This window comes from Oreochromis niloticus, linkage group LG8, assembly GCF_001858045.2.
Source record: "Oreochromis niloticus isolate F11D_XX linkage group LG8, O_niloticus_UMD_NMBU, whole genome shotgun sequence".
Lineage (NCBI taxonomy): Eukaryota > Metazoa > Chordata > Actinopteri > Cichliformes > Cichlidae > Oreochromis > Oreochromis niloticus.
In genome coordinates this window covers 13556945-13572106 of record NC_031973.2, presented here as the reverse complement: position 1 = coordinate 13572106, position 15162 = coordinate 13556945, and the positions used below count along the sequence as shown (strand labels likewise).

Genomic DNA, 15162 nt, shown 5'->3' with positions numbered 1-15162 from the left:
TTGGCCACTGATTGTGTTGCGCGCTGACAAATGCATTTGTCCTCTCTTGCCCTGCCTCTCCTCTCCTCGAACTTATGCTGAAGCACACACTCCAACACACTTCCTGCACTGCCAGCACTCTAAGAAGAAAAGCTGTTGTCATGGCAACTGAGTGCCTCGCATATATTCGCTGTGCATATAGTAAAGCCAAGGTGGGCACCGGCGAAAGCAGTGGTTAACATTTTTGCCTCTGGAAGGGGGGAGCGATTAGATCTTTATTTATTTATATTTCCAGTTTGTTGCTCGTCCTCAAAGTGAGCACGCAAATTTGCACAAGGTCAGTGCAATAAAATACGACCTTAAGTGCATGCCTAAAATTAATTAATTCATTAATTAATTAAAATTAAAAAATCTATTTCTTCCCAATCAAGATTCAGTACATTTTTGCTAAGATAGCAGTGAGTGGCATCTTCTTAATATTCGTTTCTTTTAGTTCACTGTGACTTTAGTTGTTTATCAGTTTGTGAAATTCTTTGAAGTTGTGTAACATCCTCGTCATCTCTGTTTTTGTTTTGTTTTTTTCAATTTCCCCTTCATTCGGGTAGATTTCTTTATCGGGCAACTTTAAAATGCAAATGCACGAAGTTTCCGGCTCCAGTAAAGGCAACAAAACCTTCACTGCTCTTCTTTCCTCGTCACGCATTAAGGTCAGCGGACAAAGTGTGAGAGGGAGGGGAGGGGTGACTGGCGGGGAGGCGGGGAAGAGGAGCTGACCGCTGCTGTTAAACGGAACTCCAGAGACCAGAGGATCGCGGGACAGAGAGATGCCGCTGGTCACTCACTAACGGCGCGTTTTTGTCAAGTATAAGCACTTTACTGCAGTTTTTCCACAGGCGGTTCCACTGAAGCTGACCTCCTCTGGACTCTAAGTTTGTGCGCTCGGCCGCGGAGGTGACAGGCGGGACTCGTTGCTGCTGCTGCTGCTGCTGCTGCCGGTGCTGTTCCCCGCAGAGACGGAGGTGATGGACCGAGAGGCAGACGCGGATGCGAGGAGGAAGATCCAATTTTCCGTGCCTTCCTCCGTGCCCACCCAGCTGGACCCGCGACAGGTGGAGATGGTGAGATCTGAGTGTGGCTGTAGCCTACACGGATGATGACAGTGGTTGTGGAGATGGAGTGAGTGTGTGGAAGGATTGTTAAGCTCAGGCTGGGTAACTGCATCTGTACATTTTAAAAGTAAATATCTAAGACATGCTCGCCTCCAGCTCCATCATTAATGCTTCTTCAGGGGCATCAGTGTTTAACACTGAAGCTGACAGACTGCTCTAGCAAGACTTTGCAAAACTCTGTTTTGATGTTTGTATGTTACTCTGTGGGCAGCAGGGTATAGGCAGTGCTGGGATTAAGCAGAGCTCTGCAGCTACAGATTTTTTTTTGGAGTCCTTAAAGTTGATGAGATATCTTTGCCCTTCTATCCGAATGGAGGAGGAAGAGGAGGAAGTGAGGGATAAAGCACCATTTGTGGCATTAAAAATTAGTTGCGCCTGAGTAATAAATCCTTTACCACACACAAGAAACAAAATGCAGAAGGTATTAGTCATACGCTCGTGGAGGTGGTGAGCATATTATGTAAAGTCAGATCCGTTATCTGTTGCTTATGCTGAATCATCCCAAAGCAAGCGCTGGTCAATGCAAACAGTGCAGGGCAGGGTGAAGAGGGAAGGTATTATGCTGCACAGTATGAGCAGGGATGTGCATGTGTTATTGGTGGTGTTAATGACAAGAGCCCATAAAGGTCACCAAGTTACCAATGAGGTAATATTTGGACACAAAAAGCAGCAAATGACAAGCCTGTCCATTCCTTCTGCAGGAGATGTTCATCTCTTAAGTCGCTCCCTTAAGGGAAGTTTTACTGGAGACCAGGTGCAGAGTAAGAAATGTTCTTTTTTTTCCAAGTAGGAGATTTGGAAAATTTCAAATGGCATCTGTTTGGAAAGCTTGTTTCAGCCTGATAAATCAATAAGTTCTGGGCAGATATTTTCTGCTGCATCTGCTGTTTACAGCCCACTCGTGGTCTCTGGGTTTTCTGTTTGCTTGATTCATACCCCGTCCAGAACAGAAGGGGTATTTTATTTGCTTTTCTAAGCAAGGCCATGCATTTTAACCCACTGATTAGGATGGCACAATTCTGAGTGATATTTTAACTTAAATACAGTCTGATGCTAATTAGTTGCTATACTCTACCTGATAGACTTGTTCACATTACTTCTTCACTCGTTTTCTCTATAAGATGCTCTGGCAGTTTTATCAGCTCAGACCTTAGTAAGATTATGGCAATCTTCCTCCACTGATTAAATAAGACTGCAGGAAGCCAGAGACATTATATATCAGGAGGACCCTGAAGACGCACATTTCCTTCAAAGTAGGAGCTACATAAGGTTACAGGGCTTCATTTTTTGTGTTTTTGGTGAATCACGTCACCAAAGTGACCATAAGTCTGCTGGAACAGTGTGCACAAAATAATAATCCTCAGTCATCTGTTGATGAAAATAAGAGGGACGGGATCAAACTAAGGAAGTCCTGCAATGTATAAGAGATACAAAGAAACAGGCTGAGGAGATAAATACTCATTCACCTGCAAAAAGAGCTTTGTGATCTATAGTTTTGGAACCCTGTATGATAATCTTCGAATTTCTTCTTTCTAACTGACCAAAAATGCCCTGTGGTCATATCATGTGGAATGAGACTCGTATGAATGCTTAAAACCACAACTCTCATCGATAACTGAACCCAACATGTAGCAAGTCCTTGTGGGAATGGGTTCCTAGCTCGAAAGACCTTGATAGCACCTCATCGGCTGAATTTCTTGATCACTTTTTAAAAAGCTGAACTAGAAATGACCATCTTCGGCATCAGTGTACACACACATAAAAGGAAGTGATTTCAAATTCATACATACAGTAAAGGTGGCACAACAACAAGTAAAAAAAGAGGAGATTCAAATCCTGTGAGGCCAGACCTCAGCAATGACTTATATTCAGCAAATTTCCTCTGTAAGGAAGTCTTGTACCCTGGCAGCAATCCTAGTAATGACTCAGGCAGTTATTTTGGCAGTTTTTTTTTAAGGTCCCATGAGTGAAAGAGGAGAGAGCGATAACTTTAAATCCAATAGTTCTCGGCACATAAAAATTGCAAGAGCATAATAAGCAGTCAGAGCTGATTTTGTTTTTTTTAATGCTTAAAAATAAATTGTGCTTACTTTGATTTTAAAAGCGTTTTGATTATAAGTTACACCTGAGCTACACATGCAACAAGTCACATGATATTTTGGCATCATTAACAGCTCTTCCAGGGTGCCAACAGAGCACATCAGAGCACACACACCATGCTAATTCATGTTATGGACAATATCAGCTTGCTTACCTAAATCTTTCCACAATAACAAGTAGATATGGCTGCCACCAAAAGTCTTGAGCCTCTACTGTATGCATGTGTGAGTGCAACAGCATGACTAGTTAATACGATCTGTCTTGTAATACTTCTGTTTACATCCAGTGGTGGAATTTGCTTCAAAAAACAAGGGGAGAGCTGCAGGAGCAGTGCTGAAATGTATTTTTTCTTGTCTGTCCTTGAAATTTCTGTTTACTGAAGTTTTAGGTTCCAAGAAGGTTGTTTTCACTTTCAGTAGCCACCTTCTCTTACAGTCTTATGAGGTCTCATCAAGAGTGTCTTGTCCTTTTGTGGTCCTTGAGAAAGGCCGCCCATCGATAGTGACTGAAACGTCTAGAATAAATCAAAATAAAGGCAGGAATAAACGGAACACATTGAGCTGGAAAGGGAAAAACGATGGAAGAAAAGAGACAAAGATAGCTGACAGAAGCTGAACAAGACACGCAAAAGGAGAAAAATCATCAGCCAAGGAGACGACTGATTAAAAAGAAAGAGATTAGCTCTGGATGACTGAGGAATGAATCAAGGGCAAGGACAACTCATGCCAAGAGCACACCACAGCACAAATAAAAAGCTCTAAAGTCTAATAGGGTCTTATTCTTACAAACCCAGCACACACGCCCCTGTTAAGTCATTAATGCTACTTACAGAGTGGGCTGATGGCTTAATATTGGTCTTAATATTGGTAAATCTTCAGACCTAGATGAAGTGACTGTAGCTGACAACGGGAGGTATAAACTAAAATCAACAAGACAGTTTCGGTTTTCAAGCGCATTGATTATGTTTCCTTTAATTTGTGTGGGTTCAGCTCCTGTTCTCCACTATCCAGGCCAGTGGTACAACAAGATTACACCATTTAAAGTTCATTTAGAAAAAAAGAAAGAAAAAAACAGGTCAAAAGTCCGAAGTCACGAGTCGTGTTGTGGTCAAATCAAGTTCTGCAAAGGATTATTCCCTGAAAAGCGTTTTGTGTACACAGTTTTATACTTTTATTGCATGCATTTAATCATTAAGCACATAAGTTATTTTTGCGTAAAAGGCTTTTTAGGTCACTGCCCCCCACCCAGTGTTGTCATTGTTCATTTAAACATCGAGTATGACGCACTGGAGTTGAATGTTATGCAACTAAAGGTCATCCGACCTACCAAAAAATGGGGTGTGGGATTAATGATTTACTACATGACCACTAAACTTAGAACCCGTGCTGCTGCTTAAATTTGCCTCTCTAGACGCGTCTGTGTTTTGATGGTAGCTACAATATGAAAAGAGCTATTTTGCATGGCTTCTTATAACCCCAAAGCATCTATCAACGAGTTCTAGTAACATTTAAAACACATTACATTTCTAAATGGATTGAAAAATACGATCAATAAGTTGACCTTTTCTGGATATTGAAAAGTACAGAGTAAAGAGTTAGCTATTAAAAGGAAATGTTAGGCATAATTCATTTAAATAGGTTTCTGTGATGTTTTAAAAAATAGCCCAAACCTCTTTAAAGAAGTCTCCTTCTGCTTTTTGTTTTCCAAATTTTTGTCAGACCCCTCACTCAGTCTTTGTGTGTTGCTATCCTTTATTGTCCCTCTATCAGTATCCTAATCCTCAGCCTTAACCCTATGCTATCAGAACATGGCAGAGGGACTTTGTCCCCTGAAAAATCACCTCAAAAATCTCAAAAAGCAATCAGGGGATAAAAGATAAATACAATAAAACCAACAGCTGACGTCAAAAACGAACCTTACATTTTTTAGGGTTAAGGTTACTTCTAATCATCAATGATAACATGATAACTTAGACCTCACTGGTTTAAGACATTATTGGACCAATAAAATGCATTTTCAAAGAACACTTTGGGTAATACAGTTTTTAAAAACCTGAAGAATAGAGTATCACCTAAATAATAAGGTCCATATCATAAAATACAATATTAAAGTTATTTATTGTTCGAAAATAACAAACACAAAAAGCCCAGCATGTGAGGAGGAACTATGAAACATTAATCTGTTTCCAGTGAAACCAGACGTCCGCTGCAGCCACACTGAGCAATCAGTGGTATTTACAGGCATTTCAGACATGCACAACAAGGACCTGATGAAAATAAAATATGTTCCCTGCAGGTGCTTGACCTTCCGGCTACAGTGTTAACAAAACATAGGTCACTATGTCTGAAGAGGCTCTCAGACAGGTGCTCAAAATGTGGTTTGGTCCTTTGGCCCCACATGCTTTTTTCCCCCTCCTGAGTGCTGTTTGCACATGTTTTATGTGTTTATTGGATTGCCACACTCATATTTTCATGTTAACACATCTTTAACTTCTAATAGGATGCTTTGTGATTCATATTTAAATTTGTTCCCCCAAAAAGGGGCTGCATATTTAATTCTAGTGTGTGACTAATGAATATGGATGAATGCAGCACACAAAGGGAAGCAGAAGCTGTAAGAGTTACTCCAGAGTGAAAGCTGCCCACACGTTTCAATGCCTACACTCTTCGCTGTGATTGGCTTGGCAGCCACTTGTATCTCGTAACAATGTTATCACCATCACACATTACAAAATAGAGCCGGCGATGAGTATAGTGCGTGTTTTCCATAAATAACAAGATATAAAAATAATGGTGAGAAAATGTAATCAATCTAATAAAAGTAAAAAATTCTCTGAAAGGACACAAAAAGGATCCTGACAGTGTTATATTATTGGATTTTTGCTGTTTCTATAATATAAATTCTTAATTTTCCCTACTTTATTTAGTGTGCAGCAAATTAATTGATTTGTAAGTTGTTATGTATTTTGCTTTTGGAACTTTGAAACCTGGAAATGACCTTAACAACTCTCCTTTAAAATCTTAATCTGAAAACTATCCAGAAATAGAGCATGAAAAAGTACATTATTTCACTTTGAAATGTTATGGGAAAGCAAATTATAAACTGGAGGTCCAAGAATAAAAGAGCATTACTAGTACAAAGTATTCATGTGTCACAGGAGGTGACGAATACAGCAAAATTTTGCCCCTTGGCCTCAAATTGCATCCTTTTGAACCGAATTCAAAGTTAGAGAGTTCGTTTACAAGTCATATTACTGACAGGCTTAGTTTTGTGATGCCCGACTATCAGAGGAATGTGACAGGTCGGGATATGCTGTAGATAAACACTCATCGGAAACTTGGGGGTCCGACTAGTACTAAGTTGGACCCTCTTACAACTTCAGAACTGCCTTCATTTTTCGTTGAATAGACCCTACAAGGTGCTGGAAAACACCTTTTATAGATTTTGGTTCATACTGACATGAATCTTTAAATTCATTACACCAATCACGCATTCTACCACATCCCAAACATCTGGTAACTGTGAAGATAAGCTGAATATAGTGAACTCATGTTCAAGAAAGGGGTTTGAAATGATTTAAGTTTTGGCACATATGGTCATAAAGGGACGGACACGGTCAGCAACAACACAGAGGCGGTGGTGTTTGAACAATACTCAAAGGTGCCCAAAGTGTGCCAAGAAAATATTCCCACACCATTACACTCCAGAAGTGTCATGACCTTGCAGTGGCAAGCAGGAAGTGGGCCCAATTGCAGGACTCAAACACAAAAAGGTAAACTTCGAAAAGCAGCTAGCTGGGAAAACTCCTCCATAAAAATTAACTCATAAAACAAACCAAAACCCTGAGTAGGACTAAGAACAAAAATGCTAGGAAACCAGAAGCGGAGGTACAACACAACAAAGGGCAAAGGAAACCACAGGGCTTAAATACACAAGGGAGTAACAAGGGAATGGAAAACAGGAGGGAAACACAGCTAGGACTAATCAGACATAATGTGACAAGGGGAAGCAAAACTAGATACATTGCACACAGGACAAGGACTATCAAAATAAAACAGGAAACAGGATACAATCACAAAGACACAGGCTTGACACTGAAACATAGAGAAATGACTGACTGGGGAGACAGAGGGAACATGAAGGCGTGACAAGTAGCCTGAGCCACTGATACAAAGCAGGGTGGATCCACCCTTTCATGTTGTTTACACTTAATTCTGACCCTACCCTTTCCAAATGTTGCTGCTGCTAAAATTAAGACTGACCAGATCAGGCTACATTTTTCCAAACTTCTGTTGTCGAATTTTGGCGAGCCTGTGCAAACTGTAGCCTCAGTTTCCTGTTCTTAGCTGACAGGAGTGGCACCTGGTGTGGTCTGCTGCTGCAGCCGATCTGCTTCGAGGTTCGACATTTTCTTCTTCTGCTCTTTAACTCTGCCTTGGTTGTAGCAAGTTGTTATTTGAGTTACTGCTGCATTCCTTTCAGCTCGAAGCAGTCTGACTATTCTGCTCTGACCTCTGACATTGACAAGGCATATTTTCTTTTCATATTCTCTGTAAACTCTAGAGATAGCTGTGTGGGAAAATCCCAGTAGGTCAGCAGTTTCTGAGATACTTAGACCAGCCTTTCTAACAAACAACCATGCTGCATTCATAGTAACTTAAATCATCTTTCTTCAAGAAACGTAAAGAAAGGCTTCAACTTTATTTATGTATGTTTTCATACATAAATGCACTGTCATTTGATTGGCTGATTAGATATTTATATTAACTAGCAGTTGAACAGGTGTACCTAACAATTTGGCAGTTGGGTGTATATTTAATGTTTTGTGTATTTTGTGGTTACTTTGACTCTCCTTGCTTCACACATAAAAGACAAGAAGATGAAGAAGTACCAGCTGCTTTGTATGATGGAGACATATTGTAAACATGTTACAAAAGAACTAGAAAAATTGAAATGATTTCATCCAAGCGATAGGAACTTGTAGCAGAAAAGGAAATAAATTTAAATAATCCTTCCGCCTTCTATCATAAAATGTAATCCTCATTCACAAACAAGCTGGACAGGCTCTTGAATGGTGTTGCATAATGATATGCATTTATTTTTTAATGCATATAGCTTTCAAAGAAGAAATCCTCTGCATACATACAACCACAGTGTAGAATAAATGAATGTTTATTATTGAAGCAGTGAAGCCCTAAAGAGAAAAAACTTTTCTATCTCTCTTTTTCTGCAGATTCGTCGTCGGAGGCCGACACCTGCCACGCTGTTCAGATTGACGGACCCACCATCACCAGAAGAAGACAGCAGCCCACATCAGGTAGATATGCATGTGAATTATACGAGTTAAAGATCCAGTAGTAAAAGGTTTGAATATAATTTCAATGATACAAGGTGATAAGTTCCCAAACACCACAATACAATGCAATCATGGCCTCTGAAATAAGTGGAAAGGTGGTGTTTTGACTTTCTATGTGCATTTTGAATGCCGCTTTTGTTTTGGTTTTTTGTTATCATTAAGCCCTCATTTCACTATTAAAGTCAAAGTTTCAGGTTATTATATCAAAATTTCTAGACAGGTATCGCAAACATTTCACTTCCTAACTCAAACGTCTGAGAAAAGAACTAGAGACTGAAAAAATAACTTTAAATTCCAAGTTATTAAATTGAAATAATAACTTGAAATTTTGACTTATTGATAATGAAAAATAATTTTTTTCTGTTTTGAAACCAGCTTCTACATTTTCAAGATGTTTCTAAAACAGCTGCAGAAAAAATTTTCATAGGAAATGTCAAATTTGATTACTTACATTATGTACATTACAGTGACAACTAATTCTGCATCTTCATTTAATAACACAACAAATATGTGAATAAGTGATGAAGTTTTTATTTATGTTTTACTCCATAATTTGCCTGTTACAAGTATGAAAGTGCTTTTACATTTTGTTTTATCTTTTCATTGACTCTTGCTGACAAACCTGCACATTGTGCTTTACTGCCTTTCTGCTCTAATCCTTGCAACTAGAAAGGAGCGATTATTAGATTTCTTATATTGTGTCATTTGTTTGAGGCAACAATAAGACAAAAAAGTGTTGCGTACACTTTTAGCTGTAAACCCTGGTTTGCATTTTTTATTTCAGCAGTGGGCTCTTGGGGAAAATGGAGCTTTGAAAGCCAAACTGGTTCACATGTCAACCTACCAGCCGCCATCTCTTAAAGGTAAATGAACACTGACTCAGATCATTTTGTGTGTGTTTTTCCCTTGTACCCACACACTGGTTTTTCATGTTTATATAACAAATGACACCAAATGAAAGAATTTGGGAGACCTAATTCTGCTGTGGCAACCACCATGTGGTCTCTATCTGTCTGGACTACGCACATATCCAAAAACCACAATGAGAGTGTGTGTGTGTGTGTGTGCCATGTAAGATTAGGAGCAGTGGCAGCTGTGAGTCTGTTCTGGATCATCCTGGATTATAGAATGGCTGCACAGCTGTAACACAGTCTCACACACTCGCTGGCACATGCACACACACTATCAGATGCAACCAGAGTCACACAGACTTAAATACACAGAATAAAAACAACTCTGTTGTTATAAATATCTATACAACATACGTTTTTATGCGTCTTCTGTTTTGTGGAAATTGTGGCTTTGGCACCTGCAGCCATGACAGTTGCCACTCATAATATTAACTGGGTTTTGCTGGCTTTATTTGTGTGATGTATAGCATTTATATTTTTATATAACAAAAAATTTTTATTTCGTAAGACATGCATGTATATTTTAAAATTGAAAATCCACATTAAAAAAAATGTAACAAAATTTTAAGATTGATTTCTACTTTGTTTTAATAGCTCAACATCTTCGTGAGTTTGATATATTTTCATTGCTTCACAGAACATTATTTATCTTTAGAGTTCTTTACCTTGGCATTAACTTGTTGTCTCTATATGCAGATGACATAGTCCTTTCCTGTGGATATTGATCATTAGGTAAATGACCAGACAGGTGATTAGAAACATAACTCCAAAGTGATTATACTAACCTGTATAAAAAATAAAATAAAATTCTGACCTTTGCAGAAAATAGTTGACATGACCTAATGCTGAGTTCAAAAATGTCAGTTTAAATAATAAATCTAAAATTTTTGTCACCTTTTTTCACATTTGGTCCATTTGTGCTAATTGTATTTCTGCTTCTCCAAAACAATTAGCAAATTTTCATATATTACATTTCTTTTAACAAGACATAACAGCCATTTGGCATGCATGCACTAGGACACATTTTAGGTTCCTTTTCAAGCTGTCAATGAATAGCCTCCACTCATCTGCATTGTACTTAAAACACATTGCACCCAGTGGTCAGCTAGCGATGGTAGCATGGCCGAGCGGTCTAAGGCGCTGGATTAAGGCTCCAGTCTCTTTGGGGGTGTGGGTTCAAATCCCACTGCTGCCAAAGCACATTTTCCAGAATTTCTCATATATTTGCGATAAAGGGCTATTCTATTTCTATCTAAATAACATTACAAAGAATGGAATAAGATCCTTTACATGATTCTTGTTAAAAGAAAAAGCATAGACATAGACAAATATTGACTAAACAGTAGTAGTCATCAAAATGACTCTGTGGCTCCCTCTCTATACCATTGGAATACCAAAAACCCAGCCTTTTTCCCTTAGTAGATTTACAACACACACCCAGCTCAACTAAATGAGGTCTGCATGGCTGGTCTTGTTCATTCAGTTTCATACCAAAATAAGCAAATAATCCCATAATAGCGGTAATAGAGCAAAGGGGATATCATTTGTTAAGTCAATCAATCAAAGCCAAAATTAGTAAAGAGCAAGTGTTAGATTTCACACGCATTGCACACAGTTGATGTGCAACATTACAACTCTAGATATACAAATACAAACACAATAATCTCGTTTATCAACCTATTCTTTGTCCTCTAGAGGACAATGGACAGATTAATAGAAAATTTGGTATTTTTATTAGTAAAATGTTTGCAGTGTAACTTCATTCATCATAACTGATTTGTATTTTCAGCTGTCCAGAAGATGGCACAGGCCCATTTGTCCTCACTTGACATGAAGTCTGTAGACACAGAGTCCTCTTCAGGGGAAGAAGAGGAGCAACATGATGAGGAAAGGCAGCAGAAAGCCTCAGGTGGGTAAGCTAGGATAGGCTTTCCCATTTTTGGATTTTTGCTGGCACTTACACCAAGTATGGACACTTACACTTTGGAAATTTCTTTTCATGTTGGATCTAAAAGAAGAAAGCAAGGCACAGAGGGATCAGCGTGGTCTCCTGGACAGTCTGACAGAAGGTCATCGCCACAAAGACAAAGAGGATGCCAAAGAAAGAGAGGAAGGAAATGCAGAATGAAAAATGAAGAGGGCCCTGATCGAGACAGTTTTAGAGATGAATCAATATGCATAGCACATGTGTGTGCCGTACATGTGCGTGTATGGATATGTGTATGAGTGTGTATTAATTGGGTCTGTGGGTTTGTGGAAACATACAGTGTAAAAGAGGAATGTGGGGAAAAAAGAGAAACACAACAGAGATTATATGATAAAGGTCAGAATATCATTGAGCTGACTGAGGAAATCTTTAGCTGGAGACTTGTGAAGGAAATTCTGTCTCCGTCAGCCAAAGAAACGAGGGCTAAATTCCAATCAGCCAAGGACACTGCACAAGAAATATAAGAATAGGTAAAAACTCTCGTATTTTCATAAAGCATTCATTAGTTCAAAAAGGTGTTTTGTTTTTGTTTTGTTTTATTCAGTTTGAAGGTCTGGGAATACTGTGAGACATCTGAGTTTGAAGAATTAGAATTTAAATAGCCTTTGTTGACATCATGTAAATGGGGCATGAGCTGAAGTGACACGGGTGCTAAATTTACAGTTCATGTCCGATTAGAAGCAAAAGAAGTACATAAAAAATCAAATGCCAAATGTCACAGTGGGTAATGAAGATACATCTGCAGCTAATATGTGTGTTGTACAAATGCACAAGATTATATTTTGTATGTAGTATCAGTGCAGACAGTAACAGACTGCAGTGCGATGACCAGTTCCAACTGGAATTTAGCTCAGAAACTGTGACACTGCTTCCAAAGTTATGTCCATCTCTGAAGTTTGCTTTCCTCAGTCTTTCAGACATTTGTCTGCAAGGTCAAGAAATCAAAAGACGGAGGATTACAGACGAATTCAGCGCAGTCACAGTAGACCAGATTATATCCTAACAGATTAATCCAACTAATCACGATAATGCAGCAAACTGTTTCAGGCTAGATATTTTAAACTGTTTTTTTTTTTTTTTGTAACATGGAGATTAGCGGACATGATATGTTTGGGATGCCACACATGTTAGCTTGATGCTGAAATAAAATCTACCTGACTTTCAGAAACATCACATATGAAGGTTCATTCATGACCCTGTACATAAACACTGTTTCGTGCCGGTTGATAATAAATCATTTATGAGGCTGTTGGTGTTTGTGTATTTGTATGCCTAATGCTTCAAACATTTCTTTTCCTTGAAAGACATATTTCATTCGATTTTTATTCAAACCAAACCATGTCACCATATTTAGGTCATATGTAGCTTAAACATTTTTGTTATTGTTTGTGGGATTTAACCAAGAGTATTTGTGTTCTTTAGCAGTACACACTCACCTGCCAGTTTATTGCATTCACCTGCTCAGCTGCTTATTAATGAAAAAATCTCTGACTAGCCAATCACAATGCAGTAACTAAATACATTTAGGTATGTAGACATAATAGCGAAGACCTGCTGAAGTTCAAACTGAGCATCAGAATGAGGAAGAAAAATGGTTGATTATAAGTGAATCTGGGTATTTCATAAACTACTGATCTACTGGAATTGTCCCATTCAGCCATCTCTACAGGTTACAGTGAATGGTCTGAAAAAGAGAAAATATTCACTGACCTGCAGCTCTGGGTGAAAATGCCTTGTTGTTGTCAAACAAAGTTTACAGAAGAACATCTCTGAGTGCAGGTTAAAACTTGAATCAGATGGATTACCGCAGCAGACGACCACACCTGTGCTGTTACTGTCAGCTAAGAACAAGAAACTGAGGCAAAAATTTGCTCACATGGAAAAATGTTGTCTGATCTGATGAGTACTGATTTTTCAGAATTTAGTGTAAACAAGCCTGTATCCAACCTGCTGATGGTTCAGGCTGGTGCAGGTGGTGTAATAGTATGGGTAATATTTCTTGCCACACTTCAGGCCACATTAGTATCAGTTAATCCTTGTTTAAAGCCAGAGCCTACCTGAATAATGTTTTTGACTATATCCATCCTTTTCTGTGTACCCACAGTGTACCCATTATCTGGCTCCTTTCAGTAGGATAACATGTCATGTCACAAAGCTCAAATACTCCCAGCCTGGTTTGTTGACATGACAATGAGTTTCCTGTACTAAAATAATCTTGATAGTCACCAGATGTGGGAAGAAACGTGGTACCGACTACACAGAGCCCCAGTAGTAGAAGAGAGCATGTAAACCCAGAATGAAAAGCTTTTGCTTGCAATTTTTTTCCCATAACAAATATGTGCTATAATTAAATTGCTTGAATAAATTAGATCGGTGAATGAACTTTGATTCCTCAAACGTTCATCACTTACAAACAAGCTGAAGGAAGCCAGCTCTTTCAAAACAGATGTGACCAGACCATAACTAATGGGTTAAGAATGGTTTAGCTATTAGCAGTTGTTAAAAACAACTTAACACCAGGAAACTCAAGGTCCTTAATTCCAGGAACAGCCAAAAAGTGAAGCAGTGGGAGCTTGTGTTTTCATCTATATCGAGTGCAGTCTCAACCAAAAGCTTAGCACTAAGCCTTACTGTATGTTGGACCACCAATTCTTAACTGTGAGGTATTTTAAGGAAGCCACCGCGTCTCATGCTGAAAAACAGCATTCTAAAATACTAAAATGACACTTCTTATGAATTAAAAGAAAAGGTTGTAGGTAGTCACTTATATCTTCTAATCGCCAAGGAATCATTTATTAAACTTCAACTAGTTTTAATTAAAATCCATGGTGCAGCATTACAGTGCAGCAGATACCTGCATAATATTTCAAAAGTGGATAAATGCACCAAAATGTGCATATTTGTCGCTTTTTGATTTATATGCTTTTGACTTTCACACATTCTGGTCTGTCTCTATTATTCATTGGTGGAGAGTAATTCTAAATTTCTGCTTTATTGTCTAGCATGCTTCACTCTATAGTCAACAAGAGCAAATTCAATAACATTGTGAACATGGGCAGTCCAATTGCAGGTCAGCAGCAACACGATATGACAAAAGTTAGTGAGTCCTAAGAGGTATAAAAGTGGAGAGACATCCTCAGTGACGCACCTTCTTTATAGTGAGTATGACTTACTACCATCAGGACAAATGTATGGGGTTCCACCTCTGCAAACTTCTTGTGCCAGACGTTTTTTATACTTTGTAGTGTAATTGTTGAATAAATCCAGGTGTTACGTCGAGGGTGTCATTTGCACATAGCTGTGCTTTGATTCTGGGTGATGTTGCAGCCCATCTTGTTAATATCTGTGATGTTTGTAACAGTGACATCTTTATTGTTGTGGTTCTGTTTATCTGAAAGCTGCCCAAAGGGGTAAATTTAATTTGTGGATTATAAATGTTACTGCTACTATATGGCATCACTAACATTTGTGTTGTGATAATATTTAAAACAAGGGTATCAAACATAAGGCCGGGGGCCCAGAACTTTGGACTTTTAAGTGTATTTTCATAAAATTAATTACTATTATTAGTTGCGCTCAACTAAGGTACCTCAAATTTTAGTGTTTCATAAACACAAATAAGTTTGGACACTTATTTGGTTGCTGATAGTGACGATGTGA

General features: G+C 38.6%; 1 protein-coding gene and 1 non-coding gene across 4 annotated transcripts; both read left to right on the top strand.

The window, feature by feature from the left end:
* The first annotated feature begins 725 nt into the window (after positions 1-725).
* On the top strand, positions 726-12749 carry LOC100705212 (protein phosphatase 1 regulatory subunit 1B). Of its 3 annotated transcripts, none has more exons than XM_025909705.1 (5): positions 726-1097; positions 8482-8565; positions 9389-9467; positions 11305-11424; positions 11534-12749. In XM_025909705.1, exons 1-5 carry the CDS (start codon positions 1002-1004, stop codon positions 11641-11643), a joined length of 489 nt encoding a protein of 162 aa, XP_025765490.1. In that variant the 5' UTR covers positions 726-1001; the 3' UTR covers positions 11644-12749. The 3 variants fall into 3 exon arrangements, with proteins under 3 accessions (XP_025765490.1, XP_005471370.1, XP_003441882.1); XM_005471313.4 differs by having other exon boundaries at positions 730-1097; positions 9392-9467; positions 11531-12749; XM_003441834.5 differs by having other exon boundaries at positions 735-1097; positions 11531-12749.
* trnal-aag (transfer RNA leucine (anticodon AAG)) lies at positions 10629-10710 on the top strand. Its single transcript has one exon. It is a non-coding gene; the product is annotated as a tRNA-Leu (tRNA).
* Positions 12750-15162: the final 2413 nt, after the last annotated feature.